At 49.2% G+C, this 22455-nt stretch overlaps 1 protein-coding gene and 2 pseudogenes across 1 annotated transcript; 1 reads left to right on the forward strand and 2 right to left on the reverse strand.

Moving 5' to 3' along the window:
* The first annotated feature begins 7003 nt into the window (after positions 1–7003).
* On the forward strand, positions 7004–7870 carry LOC120710143. The gene is made up of 2 exons (XM_039995807.1): positions 7004–7099; positions 7208–7870. Exons 1-2 carry the CDS (start codon positions 7004–7006, stop codon positions 7718–7720), a joined length of 609 nt encoding a protein of 202 aa, XP_039851741.1. The 3' UTR covers positions 7721–7870.
* Positions 7871–16543: 8673 nt separating this feature from the next.
* LOC120707695 lies at positions 16544–18020 on the reverse strand (annotated as a pseudogene).
* A 150-nt stretch (positions 18021–18170) lies between these two features.
* On the reverse strand, positions 18171–22435 carry LOC120710144 (annotated as a pseudogene).
* Between the last annotated feature and the right edge of the window lie 20 nt (positions 22436–22455).

Consider the following 22455-nt stretch of genomic DNA (forward strand, 5'->3'; position numbering starts at 1 on the left):
TTCTTTTAGCTGCAGTGACACACGGTGTTGTTTGTGCTATTCACGGTGTAGATTGGTAGATATCCGGAGAGATGTGATGGCCACACCATCACAAGAAGCAATGAAAGAGCGAGCGAGCAGCAGCTTTTTTTTCGAAAATTACTAGCGAGCAGCAGCTGACCAGGCATGATCATTGTGTCGACACGGGCGGCAGCATGGCTGCCTGCATGGGCCGCCCCCGCCCAGCGCCCTACGGCGATCCGCCTTGGATCCGGCCACTGCCCTGCCAGTGTGCTGCCGGCAGGCGACGCGTCGTCGCCACGATGCTCCCCGTGATAAACTACTCCTCCGAGCCGGTCAAGGGGAACAAGTGCTCGCCGGCGAGCGCCCAATAAGTTGCACGCCCCCTTCTTTTCCGTCCCCTCTCTTTTTTTTTCTTGCTAAATAATGCGCGGCGCCGGGACAAGACGAGGTCCCCGTTAACCGGAGAATCTGTACGTTTCCTCCTGCCCGGAACACCAAATCCGATGACTCACACACACACCCGCCGCCGCGGACCGGCGGATCCCCTTGGGAAATTGTCCGGCGTCGCAATTGGACGGACGGCCCGGTCTCTGGAACTCCCAGGCCGGCTATCCTGGTCTAGAGATCGGCGCGCGTGGCTTGGCAAGTGAACGGGCGGGTCTTGCTGTGCTGCGCATGTGCTGCGGTGTGCGGTGGCGTCCCCCCTGACCCCTGATCTTCCTCCTCTGTTACGGGAGCCGGATGGCCACGTGCCAGCTTTGTTCTTTTGTCCTTGGCCCTGGCCTCTTTTGGACTTGCCATTGCCGCTGGGCCACTGCACGTTGTTGCCGGGGGTGATTAGGTGAAGCAGGAAGTCAGCAGGCGTCGCGTTTAAATCTATTCAGCGGCACGCATCGGTCGGTCCGGTCGAAAGTCCAAGGTGGGAGGGGAGCGCTCTTCTCCAGCTGAAGTATTCTTTGCTTTCGCGCTCGCTAGCGGACGCCGCCGCTTTATGTTTTGGCAGCCACCCATGCACCAGGGGGAGAGATGCACGCAGCAGCTGCAGCAGCCTGCACTGTGGTGGGCCTGTGGACTGTGGGGGAGAGATGATAGAGGAGGAGGTAAAGTATCATTCCTGCTCGTATCGTCACGGCCGGCCTCTCTTTCTTTACTTATTCCCTGGCTTTGGATGCTTTACAGTCAGCCCCTGCAGAGTCAGCAGAGATCGAGCTTCTCCGTTAATCCTACCTCAAGAATGAAAGAAAGCCACTTCTGAACCGGCCACTGACGAGGCTGTCAAATCTCCAACGGAGGCCGACCGGCAGTGGTAGCAGAGAGCACCGTCGTTGCTTGCCTTGCCTTTGCCACGTGCTCTGGAATGGACGAGGACGACAAATTGAGCTTTCATTTTCATCCCTCCCTCCCTGTCGATGCTGATGTGTTTGCTTATCCCGTTAACACTTCCGATGACTGCTTTATCAGATATAGATGGAAACCTGACGGTGTTTCAGTTACTTCGTTTTCCCCTGTGCAAGAATATAATGGTACCGCCGAACCACGCGTCTTTGTGCCGAAGCAAAGAACAATCAAGGAGGAGAATGTAGCTTTCATAAGTGTCTAAGAATCCGGGGGCAGCGAGCGACGGGTTGATCATCCGTGACACGGCAGCAAGCTAATTTGACGATGACACGCACGGCTCGATCAGGTAGCCAACGCGTCGTCCAAGTACTGAGAGGGGCAGCAGAGGGGGCTCTTTTCACTAAGCACCCACGTCGCATTAGGTGCATCTGCTGAACTGCATTTTCTAAGCACAGTTGCATCGTTGGGAGGTCGTCATCTGTCACTATGTCATTCCATACAAGGACGTTATTTGCCTTATCTTGCTGCAAACTAGAGAGATGATTCCCAATCAAGCCAAAAGCACCGAGGGTTACACACGCAAAAGAATAAGAGAAAAGTTCATTTTTCACCCTCGATCTATCGCAAAAGTCTGATTTTCAACCTTCAACTACGAAATCAAACAACATAGGTCATCGAACTATCAAAACCGGACAAATTTGACTCTTGGGGTGGTTTTGAAGGTGGTTTTGTATTTTCTAAAAAAATAAATAAATCTGATTAAATCTAAAAAAATCAAAACTAATTCACTTTAAATCAGAAAAATATGAAACTAGTACCAAAATTTTTCTAAAAATGTAACCTATCTACTATTGCTCCATTTGAATCTTAGTTATTAAAAATAATAGGCATAACTGCAATCAACCAAATATTATGAACATAAAAAAATAGATCTGAATAGCTCACAAGTCATGTGACAATAGATATGTTACATTTTTAGAAAACTTTTGATACCTTTTTCATAAATTTTTGACTTAAAATGAATTACTTATAATTTTTTTAGTGTAAAATTGAATATTTTTAATTCTCATAAAATGAAAAACCACTTTCAAAACCACCTCAGGGTCAAATTTGCTCGGTTTTGACAGTTGGATGACCTATGTTGTCCAGTTTCGTAGTTGAAGATTGAAAATCGGACTTTTGCGATAGTTGGAAGGTGTAAACCGGACTTTTCCCAAAAAATAATTAGTGTAATACGAAACTGCAGATAACGTACAGGTCGAGGGTAGATATAGAGGTTAGAGGGATTAGATCAGGATCAGAACGGATAGGCCGGTAGCAAGGTCGATCGCTTTCCACCGGAGAATCTCTGGTTTCCTTTCCGACGGGCGACCAACCGGCCGGAGGGACACGGGACGCTGGCAGTTGCGAGATGGCGAAGGGGAAAAAAAATTCCACTGGAATGGCGGCATGGCGCGGATCATTTCATTAGCCCGCGGGTGCCGTCGTTGACGGGGGTCTCATCCTGCGAGTGACCGTGGAAAGCAACACGCTGTCTGTCTACAGGGGGAGCCGCCGGGGCAGTGGCTGTCTATCTTTTTGCGATTCAAAATTTCGATTTGCTGTCGCGTTGTTTGAAATCATCTGTCACTTGCATCATCCGCAGGTTGCAAACAGATCCTCCTCCTTTTTTTTTCTTTTTCTTTTTTTGCTAGCAGAGATCATCATCCGGACCGAATTGAAATGGGCGATTATGATTGGTGCTGGTGGGGGGCAGTCGTACGAACTTAAGCGAGCTGAAGATATTCTTTTCTTTACTTAAAACGACAAAAAAGGTTATGATCGGGCACGTTTAAATACGTGCAGATAAAACTGGAAGGCGTGATCAGAGAGATTATTGGTAGCGGTCACCGTTTTGTCTGTCTCGTTCGCCAGCAGGTTGAATTAGTCCTTGTCGTATTTTTTTTTTTGGAAAATTGGAACAATGATGGTCTCGACAATTCGACAAGGACTCGAAACTTAAAGCCTGCGCTGCGTCCAGCACAGCATGATGCGATATGCAGGGTGCTCAAGATCGGACTGCTTTCTGTTCATCAAAGAAAAATCGAGTGTCAACAAAAAATATCGGACTACTTCATCTTAACACAGCTACCACGTTCACCAGAAAAGAGACAGAAAAAAAGGGGAACAGAATACAGGAACAAGGGACGGGACTGAAGAAAAACTTGGAGCGAACGACAAAAACCGTTGCGATCAGGCGTGTTTAAATACGTGAGGGTTATTGGGACACGACGATAGAGATCGACGATGGCGAATACCTCTTTTGCCCTCCCTCTTGCCAGAGTTTTTTCTCGAACGTATTTGCGCTGGAACAGCGACACATGGGGACGACGCTTCCTTCTCTTTACTTGCCACTCCTACTGAACAAAAAGAAGCAGCGTGTGGCCTTCTTTTTTACTGCCATGCATGGGCCTGCACATGACTTCCAAAGAAGAGGCAAGCCGAGGAAAAGCATACGAAGAAACGGGGCAAAAAAGCATGGGCGAAACGCGGAAGGCGGAATGATTAAAGACGTCTGAGCCTTTGAGGGCTATGTGGAATGGCTTGAGCTCGTTCATCATGAATAGCGCTCTTGACAAAATGATGGGGCGTAATTATGCGCTTAATTACATGCCTCCTCCACTTTTTTTTAATGATGCACAGGACATCCTCGAGAGCCTCCAGAATTCCTTCCACATGGATGGAGGGTTTGGGTGGACAAGTATTTTCTGTGACATGTCCACAAAATGCAAGACGCTTTTCGTGGCAGATTTGTGCCTGTAGGTTAGGTAGAGTACGGCTGCATCCTCTCCAGATTTGAGATGCGTCTGGAACGGGAATGGTTTGTTTTTTCTCTGTCATTTTACACGGGCGAAGGAGACCACACATCCCTGGAAAACGTGCTCCAAGGAGCACCACGATTCCAATGCACCGAGTCCGGTAGCACGAAAGGGCGCTCCAGGAAGACTTGCTCCGTCCGCGCTCTGACAAAAGCCGGCACGGCCGCTAGCCCCTGCGGCCCTGCCCGTGTCCGCATCTGCGTGCCCACGTTCCGCCAAACGGCGGTGCGTGCCAGCCGCGAACCCGGGAGGCCTCCGCGGCGGGCGCGCTGCTCGAAGACCCGCGCCGGTGCTGGCCCCCCTCCCTTCCTGTGCCGCGTCCTCGCGCGTCCGGCGGCCACAGCGCGCCCTAGCTTGCTTTGCTTGTGGTTGTGGGGCAGCCGCGCTGCTCCCGGGCTTGGGCCCTGTTTGTTTTAGGTTAGCGCAAGTAGTATAAAAATTTTGACCAATAATTAAGGGTACTAAATAAAGGTAATTTATAAAACTAACTCCACAGCCGTGTTCTACTTCGCGAGACGAACCTAATGAGGTCTTTGACCGCACGATTCGAGGATGGTTACTGTAGCATAACTGTAGCCAATCATCAATTAATTACTATCATTAGATTCGTCGTGAAAAGTTACACGCATCCGTGAAAAGGTTTTGCAAATAAACTTCGTTTAGTACTCCATGCATTGAAGATTCTTTTCTCGGAAAATGTGTGCTAGTAGTACTACACATGAACCAAACAGCGCCTTGGCCGCCGCCGCAGGCGCCAGCCGCTGCTGCTTTTTTTTTTTTTGAGAAAGCCAGACGCTGCTGCTTTGCGCGAGGCGCCGCGTGCCGGGCCGGCCGCGTTTTGCCGCCTCGGGCCTTTTGTTTGTGTTAGGAGCCCTCGGCGTGAAGGCCGCCGGCCCGCGAGGAGACGCGGACGGGAAAGATTCAGCCCGTCGGTGAGCTCTCGGCGGCTTGGAAGGCCTCTTCCGAACGCGTCGCCCTCTTCCTGGCCACTTACACAGGCCGGGCCTAACACGCAATCGTCGCGCTGGCCTGTGTGGTGCGATCCAACAGCGTGTGCGTGGCGGCTTTTTTATTTTTATATTTTTTAAAATCATTTTTTACAAAAATATATTTTCGATTTCATAATTTACAGTTGTACCCCTACCGCCCGGCTGCGGGGCGGCAGGGTACCTGCCGCCAACTGGCGGGGCGGTAGGGACCTGAATGTAAATAAAATTTATTTTTAATCGCATTTTGACTCCTGGGGGAGCCTGCCGCCCCCCTGCCGGGCGGCAGGGTACCTACCGCCAACTGGCGGGGCGGTAGGCCAGGCAAAAAATTATTTTCTTTTTAGTTTCCAGTAAACTTCTAAATTCAATTAAAAATTATAGAAAAATCAAAAAAATACAAACTAAATTTTGTTAGGTTTATTAAATCAAGATCTACTGAGAAAAAATACCCATGCACGTGAAATGTCAATTTTGCCACTACTAAAATTTTAGGTTGTGTTTAATCTAGTTTATTTTGTATCTGTTGTTCTGTTTGTCTAAACATCCTAAAAATTTTGTGATAGCCTACTCTTTTCATGTGTATTCCATTGGAAAATTTTCAGGTGCATAGCCTAAGTGCATATTTGTGGATCTATTATTGTTATATTTCCATCATTTAGCAGTAGAATAATAGATCCAAAAACATACACCTAGGCTATGCACCTGAAAAATTTTCAGTGAAATACACATGAAAAAATTAGGCTACCACAAAATTTTCAAGATTTTTAGACAAACAGAAAAACAGATACAAAATAAACTAGATTAAACACAACCTAAAATTTTAGAGGGGCAAAATTGATATTTCACGTGCATGAGTATTTTTTCTCTGTAGATCTTGATTTAAAAAACCTATCAAAATTTAGTTTGCATTTTTTTGATTTTTCTATAATTTTTAATTGAATTTAGAAGTTCACTGTTCTGGAAACTAAAAAAAATATTTTTTTGCCTGGCCTACCGCCCCGCCAGTTGGCGGTAGGTACCCTGCCGCCCGGCAGGGGGCGGCAGGCTCCCCCAGGGGCCAATATGTGATTAAAAATAAATTTTATTTACATTCAGGTCCCTACCGCCCCGCCAGTTGGCGGCAGGTACCCTGCCGCCCCACAGCCAGGTAGTAGGGGTACAAAACTGTAAATTATGAAATCGAAAATATATTTCTATAAAAAATAATTTTAAAAAATATAAAAATAAAAAAAGACGCGTGTGCGCGCCCGCCGCAGCCGGAGGCGTGTGCCCGGGCGGCCTGGCCTGGCCCGGATCGCCGGCTCGCCATTTCCGCACGTCGTCCCGTCCGCGCTGCAATAATCTCCATCCTCTGTGCAAGGAAACTTCGAATTTGCCAATCGCCCAATCCCAAGAGCAATCGGCGCACGGCAACCGGGGCCCCCTCGGTTGCACAAATCAGACATGATGACAGAGAAGAAAAAAAGACTTGCCAGTGTCAGATCTCGCAAGAGCCCAGTTGCCATATCTCAGGTGACCACGCCCAGGGCAAGACACGCCAAGACAGATGGCATTAACGGCAACAGATAGCAGCAAGCCAGCAATGGTCGCGCTGGTTTGTTAGAACCGGCCCCGGCGCGGTCAGATCGGACGCTCCAGCTCGGCCGGGCCGCGCCCAGGATCGCCCCGCCGATCGCTCGCCCCGGCAACAACCCGCTCCGACATCCGCTCCCCTTCTCCCTTAAAACCCTAAACAGCCAGAGCCAGCCGTCAGGGGCGCCCACGCAGCGACAAGGCAGCCAGAGCGAGCCAGCAAGCAAGCGCTGCTCCGCGAAAATGGAAGGGAAAACGGCGAGGGCCCGCGGCGGCGACGTGTCCGACCCGCTCGCCCTCACCCTCGGATCCATCTACGACGCCGCCGACGACGCCGCTGCTGCTCCAGCCCCGCCGCCGCCTCCTCGTACGGCTGCTCTTCCGCGCTCCACCCGCCGCCGCCTCAACAATGGCTCGCCGGCCGCCCGCCGCCGCCCCCGCGCCAAGCCGCGCGACGACGACAAGGAGGACGTCGGCGGCGGGCTCCAGGACCAGGAGCCGCCGTTCCCGTGGGCGACGGAGCGGCCCGCGCGGCACGACACGCTGGAGAGCCTGCTGCGCCGGGGCGTCACGACCGTCGAGGGCCAGGCGCGGTGCAAGCGCTGCGCCGCCCGGAGGCCCGTCGCGTACGACCTCGCGTCCAAGTTCCGGGAGCTGCGCGACCACGTCGTCGCCCACCGCCACGCCATGGACGACCGCGCGCCCGACGCGTGGATGTACCCGGCCCTGCCGGACTGCGCCGCCTGCGGGCACAAGGGCGCCATGTGGCCGGAGATCGCGGCCGACAAGCGCCGGATCAACTGGCTGTTCCTCCTCCTGGGACAGACGCTCGGCTGCTGCACGCTGGAGCAGCTCAAGTACTTCTGCCAGAACACCGGCAGGCACCGCACCGGCGCCAAGAACAGGGTGCTCTACTACGCGTACATCGAGATGTGCAACCAGCTCGAGCCGTTTGATTGACTGGTGGTGCCACACCGGTAAAGTTTCCCGGCCAGCACATCTAGATTGATTTATCAGTCAGAACTCCGCAGATTTTTCAGGGTGTCTGTTGTTTTGTTGATCCGGTGGTTTAAATTGAAAAAGATGCATATGGATGCTATGGTGACAAAAGGCTGTGTTGGCTTTATTATGGGTTTGCATGATGATGATCATACTGACTGTAACGTTTATTATTACTAGTTGGTTTTTAAGAATGGTATGTGTCGTGGTGTGAAAAATCACAGCCGGGTGGCGGAATGCACCCGCCTAATCCTAAGTGTGGGATGTGCTTGGGGGCAGTCAAGGAATGCTCAATCTAGAGGCGTAAAAACACGGAAGCACACAAGGATTTAGAGTGGTTCGGGCCGCTGGAACGTAATACCCTATGTCCAATGTGTGATGTATTGCCTGAGCTTGTGCGCAAGCTGGGGGAGGAGCTATGCCTGTCTCTGCATGTGTGAAAACTTGTGAAACCTGTGTTATAGTGGGCGTGCTCTCCCTTTTATATGTCCAAGGGGAGCACGTACACTGAGCGGGGCCCCGACAGGTGGGCCCGGCGATATATTTGATATTGTACACAGCGGAGCCTTAAATGCTACATATCCGGAGATCTTCGTCGTCGGCCTCCGTGCGTACCTTCCGACTGGGTATGGTCTTGAGCCGTCCGGTCGGTGTAGGCAGCTACGAACATAGAGGGTAGGGTGCAGCGCCGCTTTACCCTCTCTGTTTACTGGTGCGGCGTACTGTTACCGAGTTGTCAGAAGTAGGTCATCATGACTTGCCGCCCATACGTGGCGCTGGGATTTGACCGCACGCCTCGGTAACTCGCGAGCCGCCTCGGTAACCGGCGGGGTTTCCGTGTTGTCTTGTCACGCCTGTGCAATCTGCCAGAAGCCGTCTCATGCCCTGGTCTGGCAGCGCACGTCTCAACCACCCGCATTTAATGCGGTAGGCGGCTTGGCTTCCGGCAGAAGGCTCGCCTCTATGGGACACGTGGCGGTGCCGGACCCTGGGGTCGGCGGCCGCGCCCACAGGGGCACGTGGCAGCTCCGGACCTCCTCCCGAGCGGGACGGGAGGTCCGGGTCCCTTGGCACGTGGCGGCTCCGAACCCCTCTCGAGCGGAGTGCTGAGCCGAGGGCTCGAGGGGCCCGGATAGGCACGTGGAGGTCCCGGACCCGACTGTGGGGGTCCGAATCCACGGCAGAAGACCCTGAGCATTTCCATCTCTGGGACACGTAGCGTCACCGGACCTGTCCCTACGTGGTCGAGTAGGTCCGAGGCCGTTGGCCCGGTGAGACGGAGCCGGACCGCTGGGGTCCGGCTGCTCAGGCACTCAGGGCGTAGTTACGGATGACTACGCGTGTATCAGCCTTGACACAGTAGGAGTGGGTACCCCGGTCTGGGTACACCGACAGAGGCCCCCGGGCCCACCTGCGGGTAAGGTACGAACCCGTAGGTGGGGCCAAAACCATGTCGGAGTCGTCGGGAAACGCCGTTCTTCCCACCCTGGATTCTGCTGTCGAGCGCCTGCATTGCCTGAAGTCCGCCCTCCGCGCACGCCTTGTCGCCGAGGGTCAGGAGCCTGTTCGGATGGTGGGCGAGCAGCCCTGCACATGACTTAGGATCGGCGTTTAGTAACATACCCATGTGGTCCCAAATCCTGTTGGCAGAGGTCCTTTGAGATACGCAGCCGGACTTGTGGAACAGAGCTTAGGAGGCCAGCCCTCAAGCTAGAATGATGTCCGGACCTCTAGGTACGCAGTTCCGGGTACTAGGGCACCTGTTACAGAGTGGTGGAGTGCACAGGCTTAGGGTACGGAACCAGGCTAAGCGCCTGCACAGGGCTCCGGACCACCCCCGGGAACAAGTACATCTTCCCCGAAGCAGGTTCATAAGGACCCGGACCCCCCTCTAGCAGTGAGGGGGTCCCAAACTGAACCACATGCCGGCCGACTCAATTCGGACACAGGAGTGGGAACCACACGGGGGTTAGCGCAAACAGAATGCGTAGATTGAAATTGGAATGTAACATCCTTAGAGGCGAACTGAGAATACACTTTTTCTTTATAACTAGTTGTACATAAGATGAGCGATGTAAGCCAGAACACGGGTTTATGAGGCCGGAGCTGTCCGGACCTCCGGGCCCCTAGTCTTAGGTATTACGGTACTCGCCCTAGGGAGGTAGAGCATGCAGGCTTAAGGTACGGAACCAGGCTAAGCGGCTACACGACTCCGGACCTCCCCGGAGGGTGAGTACGCTTCCCTGAACCTGGTTCGTAGAGGTCTGGACCCCTCCATTGGGGAGGCTCACCGGACTGGACCACACGAAAGTACTACCTAGTTACAAAAGAAAATGTTTTATTCCCTGCTAGGCCTCTAAGGGTAGGACTTACAGAGATGTAGAGTCGGGGGTGCGACCGGAGTAGCCTTAACATCGGAGAGAGCCACCAGAGTCGGCTTAGTGCGACCGGAGTGGGCTTTCCGCCGGAGCGGGCTTGGTGCGACCGGAGTCGGCTTTCCGCCGGAGCGGGCTTCCTCACATGAGTGAGGTATGCTGCGAGCTGGGATTTGTTGAAGCTGTGCTCCCCCCAGACCTGCTTGATGACGAGCTGGGAGAGCATGACCCGCTGTCGCCATCCTGCTGACGCGGGCGCTTGCCGCGCGAGTTCTGGCCCCCGGGCGTATCTTGAGGGGCCGAGTGCCATGCACGGCCCTCAGCGGCCCTGGCGTACTTGTCCGCCAAGTCAAACAAGGTGGCAATAGTTTCCACCTGGTGTGTGGCCAGCTTCTCCAGCATCTTCTCGTCACGGACCACCTGTCGGAAAACCGTAAAAATAAATGCATCAGAAATACTGGGAATGGTTCCACGTACCTTGGTGAAGCGGGAGATGAAGGCCCGGAGCGACTCCCCGGGTTGCTGCCTCACGGCGTGGAGATGAGACTCCACACCGTGCTGCTGGTACGCGCTGGCGAAGTTCGCCGAGAACATCGCGCACAGCTCGCCCCAGGATTGGATCGACCCGGGGGAGAGGTTCATGAGCCAAGTCCGGGCTGGCCCGGTCAAGACTACATGGAAGTAACTCGCCATGACGGCGTCGTTACCCCCAGCCGCCGTGATGACGGTGATGTAGACCTGCAGGAATTCCGACGGGTTGGTCGTCCCGTCGTACTTCTCTGGCAAGTGCGGCCGGAACTTAGGTGGCCAGGCCACCGCGCGGAGATGCTCCGCGAGCGCGACACAGCCCACACTAGCCACCGGGGTCTGGATATGACCCTGGGACCTTGGTGCCACCGCGCCGAGATCGGCGTCGAGGTTCTGACCCTCGATGTTGAGCCGGCGTTCACGTGCCCGCTCCATGGAGACACGGGCGTCCTCTCCAGCACGCCTGCGGTTGAGTTCTGCCTCTAGATCAGCTGTCCGCGCGCTTCCCACTCTAGGAAGGCACACAGAGGTTAGTGCGCCGCCCGGTCGTCGACGCTGTCATGACCCAGTCCCCGTGGAGCCGGGGGTGGCCTGGGCCAGGATGATGAGGCGGTCGATGTCGTCGCGCCACTGCCTCATCACGTCCGGCGAGACCGCCAGTTCTGGCGGGTTGTGGAGCAGCTCCCTGGCTGCGGCTAACGGCTCTGGGGGCATGCTCCACTGCACGCTGCTGCACGCCGTGGGCAGCAGCCCTCGGCGTTGGATGGCGAGAGGCCTACGGCGCGGGTGTCGCCACGCCCTCCCCCATCAGGTGGTCCAGGAACTCGACAATCTGAGCCATGGAGATGCCAAGTGGGCGATCAAGCGGAAACCAAGCTAGCCCCTACCTGGCGCGCCAAATGTCGTGGTGTGGAAAACCACAGCCGGGTGGCGGAAGGCACCTGTCTAATCCTAAGTGTAGGATGTGCTTGGGGGCAGTCAAGGAATGCTCGATCTAGAGGCGTAAGAACACGGAAGCACACAAAGATTTAGAGTGGTTCGGGCTGCCGGAGCGTAATACCCTACGTCCACTGTGTGATATATTGCCTGAGCTTGTGTGCAAGCTGGGGGAGGAGCTATGCCTGTCTGCATGTGTGAAAACTAGTGGAACCTGTGTTCTAGCGGGCGTGATCTCCCTTTTATATGTCCAATGGGAGCACATACACTGAGTGGGGCCCCGATATATTTGATATTGTACACAGCGGAGCCTTAAATGCTACAGATCCGGAGATCTTCGTCGACGGCCTCCGTGCGTACCTTCCGACTGGGTATGGTCTTGAGCCGTCCTGTCGGTGTAGGCAGCTACGAACATAGAGGGTAGGGTGCAGCGCCGCGTTACCCTCTCTATTCACTGTTGCGTCGTATTGTTACCGAGTTGTCAGAAGTAGGTCATCATGGCTTGCCGCCCATGCGTGGCGCTGGGATTTGACCGCACGCCTCGGTAACTCGCGAGCCGCCTCGGTAACCGGCGGGGTTTCCGTGTTGTCTTGTCACGCCTGTGCAGTCTGCCAGAAGCCGTCCCATGCCCTGGTCTGGCAGCGCACGTCTCAACCACCCGCATTTAATGCGGCAGGCAGGTTGGCTTCCGGCAGAAGGCTCGCCTCTGTGGGACACGTGGCGGAGCCAGACCCTGGGGTCGGCGGCCGCGCCCACAGGGGCACGTGGCAGCTCCGGACCTCCTCCCGAGCGGGACGGGAGGTCCGGGTCCCTTGGCACGTGGCGGCTCCGAACCCCTCCCGTGCAGAGTGCTGAGCCGAGGGCTCGGGGGGTCCGGATAGGCACGTGGAGGTACCGGACCCGACTCTGGGGGTCCGAATCCACGGCAGAAGACCCTGAGCATTTCCATCTCTGGGACACATGGCGTCACCGGACCTGTCCCTATGTGGTGGAGTAGGTCCGAGGCCGTTGGCCCGGTGAGATGGAGCCGGACCGCTGGGGTTCGGCTGCTTAGGCCCTCAGGGCGTAGTTACGGATAACTACGCGTGTATCAGTCTTGACACAGTAGGAGTGGGTACCTCGGTCTGGGTACACCGACAGTATGTGTGCTTTTGTAGTGAGCTACTACTTTTTATGTTGCAACGTTACATTTCTATTGTTCTATTTTTCCTTGGTATTACATATTTGTTTTGCATATAGTTTCATAAACTTTTTCTCAATTGAAAGTCACAAAATGTAGTTGGGGAAAATAGCGTGGTTATAGCATGGAGTCTTATGAAATCGTCATTGCATTTCTATCAGAGTACATGTATTAATATATCATAGTTAAAGATGAAATTTTTATTGTCATATTGTCTGCAATCTCATGTTTAGTTGATTTTCATTGTAAAAAAATGTATTTGATATTCTTCACTGCAAATTTGAAAGAATTTATGCAATTTATTGATATTTTCATATAAATGATAAAAAATAGTTTGATGACTTTTTCAATATTTCACTTAAATTTTGAAGATCACTAGCTATAGAGAATTATGAGATTGTTTTGGGGACCAATGCTAGCATCATAGTATAAAAATAGCATGGATGCTTGTAGGCATTCCATTGTTTGTAACATCCTAATATATATTAATGTAAGAGTACTCACACTTCATTCAATCATGGAACCTTTTATTACAAAAATCAATTGAACTGTATTTGCACCCAAAACTCATAATAACATTTTTATCTTGTAGATGCTATTAATTATAAGTGAAATGAACCAAGTTGGGTTAATCGTCTCTAAGATTTTTGCTGGAGATAATTGACTTTGTAGTTCAATGTTGTCACTTTGTCCATGGAATTGTGTAGGTTGGTTAATGGTAAATCTGCTACTTTTGCTGGTATTCGGTGATAGCTTGACGAAAAGTATTGTACTATATCCAATTTATTGAAGTGAAGCAAATATGATGTTTGTACAATTATTACGTACTGTTTTTTTTTGCTATGCTTAGTTCACAACATGATTACGTATGCATGTGGTAGCTCATATATTTTATATTATTATTGATTATTTGTAGGATAGCTAGAATATCTAATGCACTTTCGACATGCTATTGAAATATTAACAGCATTGGGGAAAATTATTAAAATAATCAAATATACCTAGTTAGATTGTGCATGCCGTTAGATTCTTAATATTTGTTATATTGCATTGCTATTATTCTGAAAGAAGATTATCTTGTATTAATGTGGATCTAAACACACATTGACATACCAAGTTGATCGATGAATTAGCAAACGTATTTCAATTGAGATTTAGCTGCATTACATATCGGGATATTTTCTCTCTGGCTGGGATCTTATGGAATCTCTTTTATGTAGCAACTATATATAGTATACTTGCAAAAAAATTGATAGTTCGTACAATTTAATAAACAAGGATACATGCATGCTGGGAATATTTTCCTTTTTGGATTTTCGTATGCTGTATAGATAATCACTATGGGTGAATCCATAGGAAAAGGATTGGCAGTTGTGTGCTTTGCATATTGAAACTGACAATGTATATGGTTCATGTCTTCAAGAAAGAAAGCTTTCAAGATGCATGAAAAACTAGAGTGAAATATCCATTAACCAAAATACAGTTATGTAGAAGAAATAATGGCATGTATGACTTGAGAGAATGTATTCTAGAAAAATGGCGGTATCCTACTATATCTCACGCACTGGCGCATGTCAAAATGACTTATGTGGGTTAGTGATGGAATATGTTATATGTTGTGGACATGAATCAACACAATAATTTTCTACTCATGACATCAGTGTTGCGTTTTGTTTCCTTAGTTCCTTTTCGGTGCTTTCGCTCCTTGCTCCTTCAATCAGTGCAATATCATTTGCAGGTGCTATGTGGAGCGCTCCCGCCTGATCTTGCCATGGCCATCTCTTCTGTTGTACTCTCCATGCCATGTACTCGATACTCGACCAATGCCACCAAAATTAACCATAATGATTCAAGGTTTGTTCGTTGGTCACTGGCTCATGCATGACTTGCTGGTGTTGCCGTTGGATGTTCATCGGTCCTCATTGCCTTTGCTAAAGATGGTCATGACCTTACGTTATCACCTTCGCACAAGTATCTTCATTAGCCGGACATGAAAGTGGAACGTTTTAATAGCGATATGGAATAAAACAAACATCATACTCATCCATGTCACCACTTGAGGTGCACTGACCCTATATATCACTGACATAGGTTGATGTTATAGATGAAATGAGCATCCTAACTATAAAATAAAAGGTCCATATATACTTATTAAATATACTTTATGCTACAGATAGCTTTGCCATAACTAACAAAACATGATCTTATCCGATACAAATTGTATCATTGAACCTCCACCCATGCTTGCTGAAAATACAAAGTGTTGACTGCAATGTGTGGAAGTGGAACATAAAGTGGGTTATATTATACACTTCATGTATTTTTATGCTCAACTTTTGGACAAATAAAAAGCAATAATTGTAGTCTCACTTCTACGATCACGTGAGTCCAAGAATCATTAAAAATCGATCTAAACCTTGAAAGAAATGAGTTCATAAAGGTCGTAATAGCTTAAACATAAATAAAAAACTATGTCTCGTATCCAACAGGAAGATTCCTATGAATAACGGGATGGAATTTGATGATTCAAGAGAAGATGAAAAACTTCTATGCAAAACCTAGTTGGTTAATGAGTTTCCGTCCGATGAGGACCGCGCGTAGCGCGGGTGGTCAGCTCGCCAGGTGAGCGAGCGGCCGGCGCGAGTTCGAACTCGCGTGCCTCACCGCGGGAACAGTGTTTCCCGAATAATTTTCAGAAGGCCTCATCCGACCGTGCAGTAGCACATGTGCAGGCAAAAAATAGAATACAAGGTTTAGATCTTAGCTTAGTCGTAGGAGGTGTTGTGTGTGGTGTGAGTGGGTGTGTGTGGTGTGCGTTTGTTGCTGAGTTCAGATACTACAGCCTTGTATTCTAGTTAGGGCTTCTCAAAAAAAAAAAGAGTTTCTGTCCGATGGCTAATTTTCTCCGAATTCGTGTGTGGCACCAGGCCCAGTCCTGAGATTTTTGTGGCCCATGGCAAGATTAAAAATTGGGCCCGTAATATGGACATCAATATTGCAGCAAAATGTTACTCGTAATAAACACATAAAGTGCATTGATCTAATATAATATAATAAATATCAAATCTAGCATTTTTTTGCATACTACATTAATTGAAAACTAGAGCAAAGCTGTAGAAGCAGCTGGTCAACTCAAGGGAGTCTTGAGATTATAAAAGTACCAATGTTTAATCTACCGTGGTAGCAGTGAATGTGCAATCTCGTTCAGTATTGATCAAAGGCATCTTCGTTTATGCATGCAATCTTGGCGGTCGCTGCTTGGTCCTCCATCTTGATTGCTGGATCCACTTAACTCTTACTTCTGAGATGGAATCAGGAACGGTGACAGTTCATCGTCGATCACTTGGACAACATCTTCGTCGTCGGCGTCTGAGAAAACTGAGGTGCCGCCGTTTCGGCGGATCACGCGTGAGACCAGATCATCACGACATCTGCGACTCCGGTGACTCGACGAGCGTCTCAGCGAGTCGCGCGTCACCGTGTGTCCGCAGCGCGCGGGAGAGGGTCGGAGCCTCGGAGGGCAAGCTAATCCTTTTTTTTTTTTGGAGTGAAAGGCTGAAAGGCCGGCGAAAGCTAATCGGTTGTTGATCGTTCGGGGGACTCGGCGTGGCTTTGGGCCTACTGCTCCTCGCCGCTCGGCCTTTGGGCCTGGCCCAACTGCAGTCTACTCCCCATCGAATGCACCCATAGAAAAAATAGCAGGTGCTCTGCTCTTGCATTAAAAGTGGGAGGAAGAAGTAAAAATTTTACAGTGAGAGAATAATAGAACAAAACAGCGAGGACAATTACAACGCCCAAATGTACAGCTTCTTTAGTGCTAGAACTAGCCCAGTGAGACTGCATGCGCCTGGCTGTAAACATCAACATCTTGTTGAATTAGCATCACCAACCGAGCAACAGGTAGAGCTTTATTGCCAAACACCCGCCGGCAACGTTCCTTCCAGATGTTCCAAGTAGCATAGGCGAGGAATGTTGCTATCTTCTTTGCCCTTTAGATGCAACAGCAGTATATATTACTGGTCGTGCTGATCGGTCACGTGTTCAGCTCAGACGTATCAACATCTCACTGGTGGCCACCACTTTGGTTGCCTTTTTGTCTAGATTACAGGGAATCATGCCCGCCTATTTTCAGGACTGCACTCAAAATGTCAAATCAGTAGGACCTCCACTAAAAGAATATGCAATCAGAAGAAGAGAGCAAAAGTTTACAAGCTCCGCTGCTGATGCTCTGTTTAACAAGCTCAAAAGGCCTTGGGTGGCAGCTGCAAGTCCATGGTGTTGCTCTCCAACATCTCAACTTCTCAAGCACCTTGCCCATGGAAGGTCGATCTGCAGGTATGAACTGTATGCACCACAAGCCAACTATAATCATCTTCCTCACGAGCTCTGTGGTATTGCTGCTGATCTCGCAGGCGGTGGCGCCACAGTATTGATCCAAGTTGTCGTACAACCACTGGGGAAAATACTTGCTGCTGCTGTCATCGGTGCTAACTTGGATCTGCTTCCTTGCCCCGACCATCTCAAGAACCACCATCCCGTAACTGTACACATCAGCCTTGCTACCCACTGCTCCATAGTTTCTTGAGAATACTTCAGGCGCTATGTACCCTATCGTGCCTCTTGCCCCGGCGATGGAGATCTTGCTCTCCTTTTGTCGGCACAACTTCGACAGCCCAAAATCTGATATCTTTGGGCAGAAGTCCTGATCCAATAGAATGTTTTGTGGTTTGATATCGAAATGCACAATACAGGTGTTGCAATCTGTGTGGAGATACTCCAATCCTCGTGCGATTCCTATGATAATATCGAACAGTTTATCCCAGCTTAAATTGTCTTCTCCTTCAGTAGGGTTGCTGCCAAAAGTGTATCTCTCAAGGGAACCATTGGGCATGTACTCGTAAAGGAGAGCTCGCTTTGACCCTTGAAGGCAAAATCCTACAAGAGTAACAATGTTAACATGAGATGTCCTGCTGATGCTGGCTACCTCATTCATGAATTCTTCACCGTCGCCCTCGGTGTCCTTTAGCATCTTAACAGCTATCTCACGACCATCAAGCAGGTTGCCTCTGTAGACAGCTCCATAGCCGCCTTGGCCAAGCTTGTGAGCAAAAGATTTGGTCATTCTCTTTATTTCTGAGTAACCGTACCTTTTTGGGTGTGAAGTTCCTTGCTTTTGCAGGAAAGATTCAATCTTTGGTGCATTTCTTGATCCTCTTTGCCACGGAATCATGCCATAATATTTCTTATACCGCAGGAAGACTGCAACAAGGATTACACATACCCCAAGTAGGCCTAATGTGGTGCCCATTACAACATCTGAAAAATAAATATCAAATAAGAATATCTACATGAAACTATGTTGTAAATAAAATGAACCATAACATTATATTTTTCAAATGAACCAGCGGGAGAGCTGCCCTGCATTAAAAAGGAGAAAGCTTCATTCCAAAGTCCGGAACCAGAATTATCATTGGGTTGTGCATTTCGAAATGGGAAAAGTCTGATTTGTACCCTCGAATTATCATAAAAATCTGATTTTCAATCTTAAGCTATAAAACCGGATAACATAGGTCATCCAACCGTCGAAACCGGGCAAATTTAGCCCTTGGGTGGTTTTGAAGATTGTTTTGTATTTTTTAAAAAATTTAAAACAAATCTAATTAGATCTAAAAAATCAAAACTAATTTATTTAATTAGAAAGATATAAAACTAGTACCATTTTTTTCTAAAATGTAATCCATCTATTATTGCTCTATTTGAATCTTAGTTATTCAAAAATAAATGAGTCTTAGTTATCCAAAAGTAATAGTCATAACTACAAGCAACCAAATATTATGAACATAAAAAAATATATTTGAATAACTGACAAGTATCGTACCAATAGAAAGGTTACACTTTTATAAAACTTTTGATACCCATTTAATATTATTTTATTTAAAATGAATTACTTGTGATTTTTTAGTTTAAATTTAAATATTTTTAATTCTCACAAAATAAACCACCTTAGGGGTCAAATTTGCCCGATTTCAGCAGTTGGATGGCCTTTGTTATCAGTTTCGTAGTTGAAGATTAAAATCGGACTTTTGTGATAGTTCGAGAGTGTAAACTGAACTTTTCTCTTTTGAAATTGCATAAATTTTGTTCCAAATAAATGTAGAGCACACGGCTAGGGAAAAATATCATAAAGAAAGCAGACCAAATTAAATTTCCATGATCATTTTTCTTGTCTTTCATAGAAAAAATCTTAAATAAAAGCAAATAAATAGGTCAGAAATTCTTACATAGTCTGATCTTTTTATTTTGTCGTGGGCCAGTATTTGGTGAAACGGGTGAATCGTTTGGTGGCGGATTGCTGGATCCACCTGGAATTCGTGGACCGATTGGTGGCGCATTGCCGGAGCCCCCTGGAATTGGCGAGCTGTTTTGTGGCGGATTGCTGGAGCCACCTGGAATTCGTGGACCGATTGGTGGCGCATTGCTGGAGCCCCCGGAATTGGCGAGCCGTTTTGGTGCATTCGCTACAAAGCAAGTTAACAAACAAATCAACCAAATTACAGTGAGATCTTAGTGGAAAATGAGGAGAAGTTACTTAACCGTATTGAAGCTACATCAATCCAGTTTTTTTTTGAACGGACAAAATGCACAAACTCACTTACTCCCTCCGTACTTGTATATAGATGATAAAAGTTACATTTTTTATTTAAAATAAATTACTTATGAATTTTTTAGTTCAAATATCCAGTTTCATAGTTGAAGATTGAAAATTGAATTTTTATGATAGTTCGTAAACTGGACTTTTTCATGTAGAATATATATTCCAAAGTTTTATAGCTATCAAATCGTACGTACCCATAATCAGAAGCTTCCCACTATAACTATTCTGCATGTCATAGTAGCGGCTCCACAGCATGATGCCACAGTAATTCGCGGAGCCGTTCACCGCCGGCAGCACACGCGACGCAAGGGCCTGCGGGTCTATGTATCCGCTAGCAGCGGCGTCAGGCGACGCCGGCAGCCCAAGGAACACGGACGCCGGCGGCGGCAAGGACTGCGTCCACGTCTTCCAGGAGGCCACCAGATTGCTCGCGTCTCCGGACGCGTACTCGCACCCTGGGTTTGTTGTAGAACTGGACCCACACGTGGACACGTGGTCGAACAGCCCCGTGCCGAGAGCGCGGAGCCGAGAGAGGCGTCCGGGTGCGGGCACTGCGGCGCCGCGGTGAGCAGGTAAGTCCTTCCTCGCTTGTCGGTCTTGTACAGCGATGTCAGGTTCCTGGCTAGATCGACGTAGTGACTGGAATCGTCACCGTTCGCGATGTCGAGGCCGATGCCGTTGAGCACGGCGTCGCCGAGCGGCCGCGAGCCGGAGTCGCCGTCGCCGCCGAGGAAGTTGTCCCAGAGGTAGTTGGCCAGGCTTTGTGCTTCCGACGCGGAGGACAGGCCGTACCCGTCGCCGGCGATGCTGAGGAGCATCTTGACGCCTCTCGACTGGCAGGATGCGATGTCCTTGGCCAGACCTACGCAACCGCCCGCCGTAGGATCGCAGTGGAGGCCAAACTGAGGAACGGTGTCTGGTCGCCGAACGTGGAAAGGATTAGGAAAGCCATGGCCACGAAGGCATAGCGGCCGGTGCCGCATGTCTCCGCCAGGCTGCCCTCGTTGGTGTTCTGGCCCCAGTAGACGGAGATGTTGCCGATGGCACCGGACGCGGCAGCGGCGCGACCCAAGAGCAAGTAGGCGGCGCAAAGAAGCTTGCAGTAGTTGCAGCCTTGCAGGCCATTGGCTAATGCCCGCGGTGCCTACTCTGTGGTCTGCTATGTTCGGCTTTAATTTCCCCTGTTTCACGGGGATTTCAGGTTTGGGAGAGCTTGATCAGGATTGTTCAGGGGATCAAAGACGAAGCCGCTCTGTGGGCTGCAGCTGGTGCTTAGCATCTGGCGGTTTTAGTTGCTCAATCTAATCCCGCGTAATCGCAACCTTTTTTTTTTATCTTTCGAGATGTTTTGGAGTGGGAGTCATCCCTGCCGGCTTCCAGCCTCTGGCTGGGCTGGACTCCATTTGGCGTATTTTCACGCCTGTAATTTGCCTCCTTCTTATCAGTATATGCCGGCAAACTGTCTGGCTCTTTCCAAAAAAAAAAATCACTTATGAGGGTCACTTTGCTGGCATACCACTTATGAGGGTCACTTTGCTGGACCCTTTCATATACGGAAAATAGTTTGTGCTCACATGGGCAGGTGCCCTATTTACCTCCGTTAGCTTCTCCGTTAGTTTGTTTATGTCAGGCCACTCATATTTTTTTGTCTTCTATCTGTCTAATCTTGCTCTTCCCACCCCACCCCGTACACATGAGGAACACACGTATGGTTCCGTATACATTACTTGATCCAAATTGATTTCTAGCATTTGGTTGGGAAAATAAATTATTGATACATCTTCTAATTATGCCTTTTTTTGTTTCTAGTGTTTTGTTAAAAGAAAGAGTTCATGTGTAATTCTATTCTATAAAACCTGTTTGCCAGGTCCAATCTAGACTAAAAAAAATCCAATCCAAACTTAATTTAAAAGCTCTTTGTCGATTCCAATCTAGATTTACAAAAATCTAATCCAGATCGTCCAACAATCTAACTAACACAATACTTTTTTACTAACTGATATCTAGATTGATCTCGAGCTACAGTTTAGAAAATTTGTAACGAGTAAACATGCGCTCACTCTGAACACTTGTTTCGATTTGAAATTTTGACAAAACTGAGAAGTCATGACATGCATTTTGGGAAGAACACAATTTGAAACTGGAACATGAATCATTCTGACAAGAATCAACCATGAACAAGAAACAAGAACCAGCAAAAACTAATCTGACAAAAGTGTGAGAGAGAAAACTGAGTGCAGTTGCTGCTCCTGCCTGCCGCGCTAATCCCACGCATGGCTGCCGAGCCGCTGCTGTGGCTGGCCACCGCTCCTAGGGCTGGCCCCGTGGGCATAAAAATCACTCTCTTTCGTATAACACCCTCCATTTGGATTGTGAGTGTGTGATTGTCGCTGTCCTCCCATATAAGACTAGTCTAGGTGGAGTTTTCATCAAGAGTCTTATATTTATTAAATTCTATATCACATTATTAATTTTGCTGATATGATGAGGAAGAGGAGGGTGTTTCAAGACATAAAACTCAGTTAATTAGATTTGAGCTTTGGTAACCATACCATGTTCATGTATTGAAACTGGCCTAATGGCAAAGAAAAATTTCGATATTTGACACTTAATTCGCACGTCTCACGCGATTTAACACTCACTTTACAGACCTTTTGAAATATAACATTTCGCACGCGGTTTTCATCATATTTTCTCAATTTCTTTGATTTTCTTTCTCATTTTCATTTTACAGCCTCCCTGAAAAGACTGGATTGCCCCTGGTCTTATCCCTTTTTACCGTGATGATCCAATCTCGCATCCCATAACCCCTGCGCCAACCCGGCGGCGACGTCGACCACGTCGGCGGAGCAGAAGGCGTTCGGCATGAGGTTGAGCGCCCCACCGTACATGGCCTGGCCGACGTCAACCACCTGTCCGGTGCGCGACGCGGCGAGGCTCCGCGGGGCGAAGATGTGCGCGTGGCCGCGCAGGTTCTTCCACCGCGGGTCGGAGCTTGGCATCCACACCACGGACCGGTCGG

Source organism: Panicum virgatum, chromosome 5K (assembly GCF_016808335.1).
Source record: "Panicum virgatum strain AP13 chromosome 5K, P.virgatum_v5, whole genome shotgun sequence".
Taxonomy (NCBI): Eukaryota; Viridiplantae; Streptophyta; class Magnoliopsida; order Poales; family Poaceae; genus Panicum; species Panicum virgatum.

Bases quoted from the DNA above. Each gene is read 5' to 3' on its own strand.
- LOC120710143 (XM_039995807.1), top strand. From the start codon at position 7,004: ATGGAAGGGAAAACGGCGAGGGCCCGCGGCGGCGACGTGTCCGACCCG. The intron at 7,100-7,207 runs GCTGCTCCAGCC...CCCCGCGCCAAG, and splicing joins ACGCCGCCGACGACGCCGCT to CCGCGCGACGACGACAAGGA.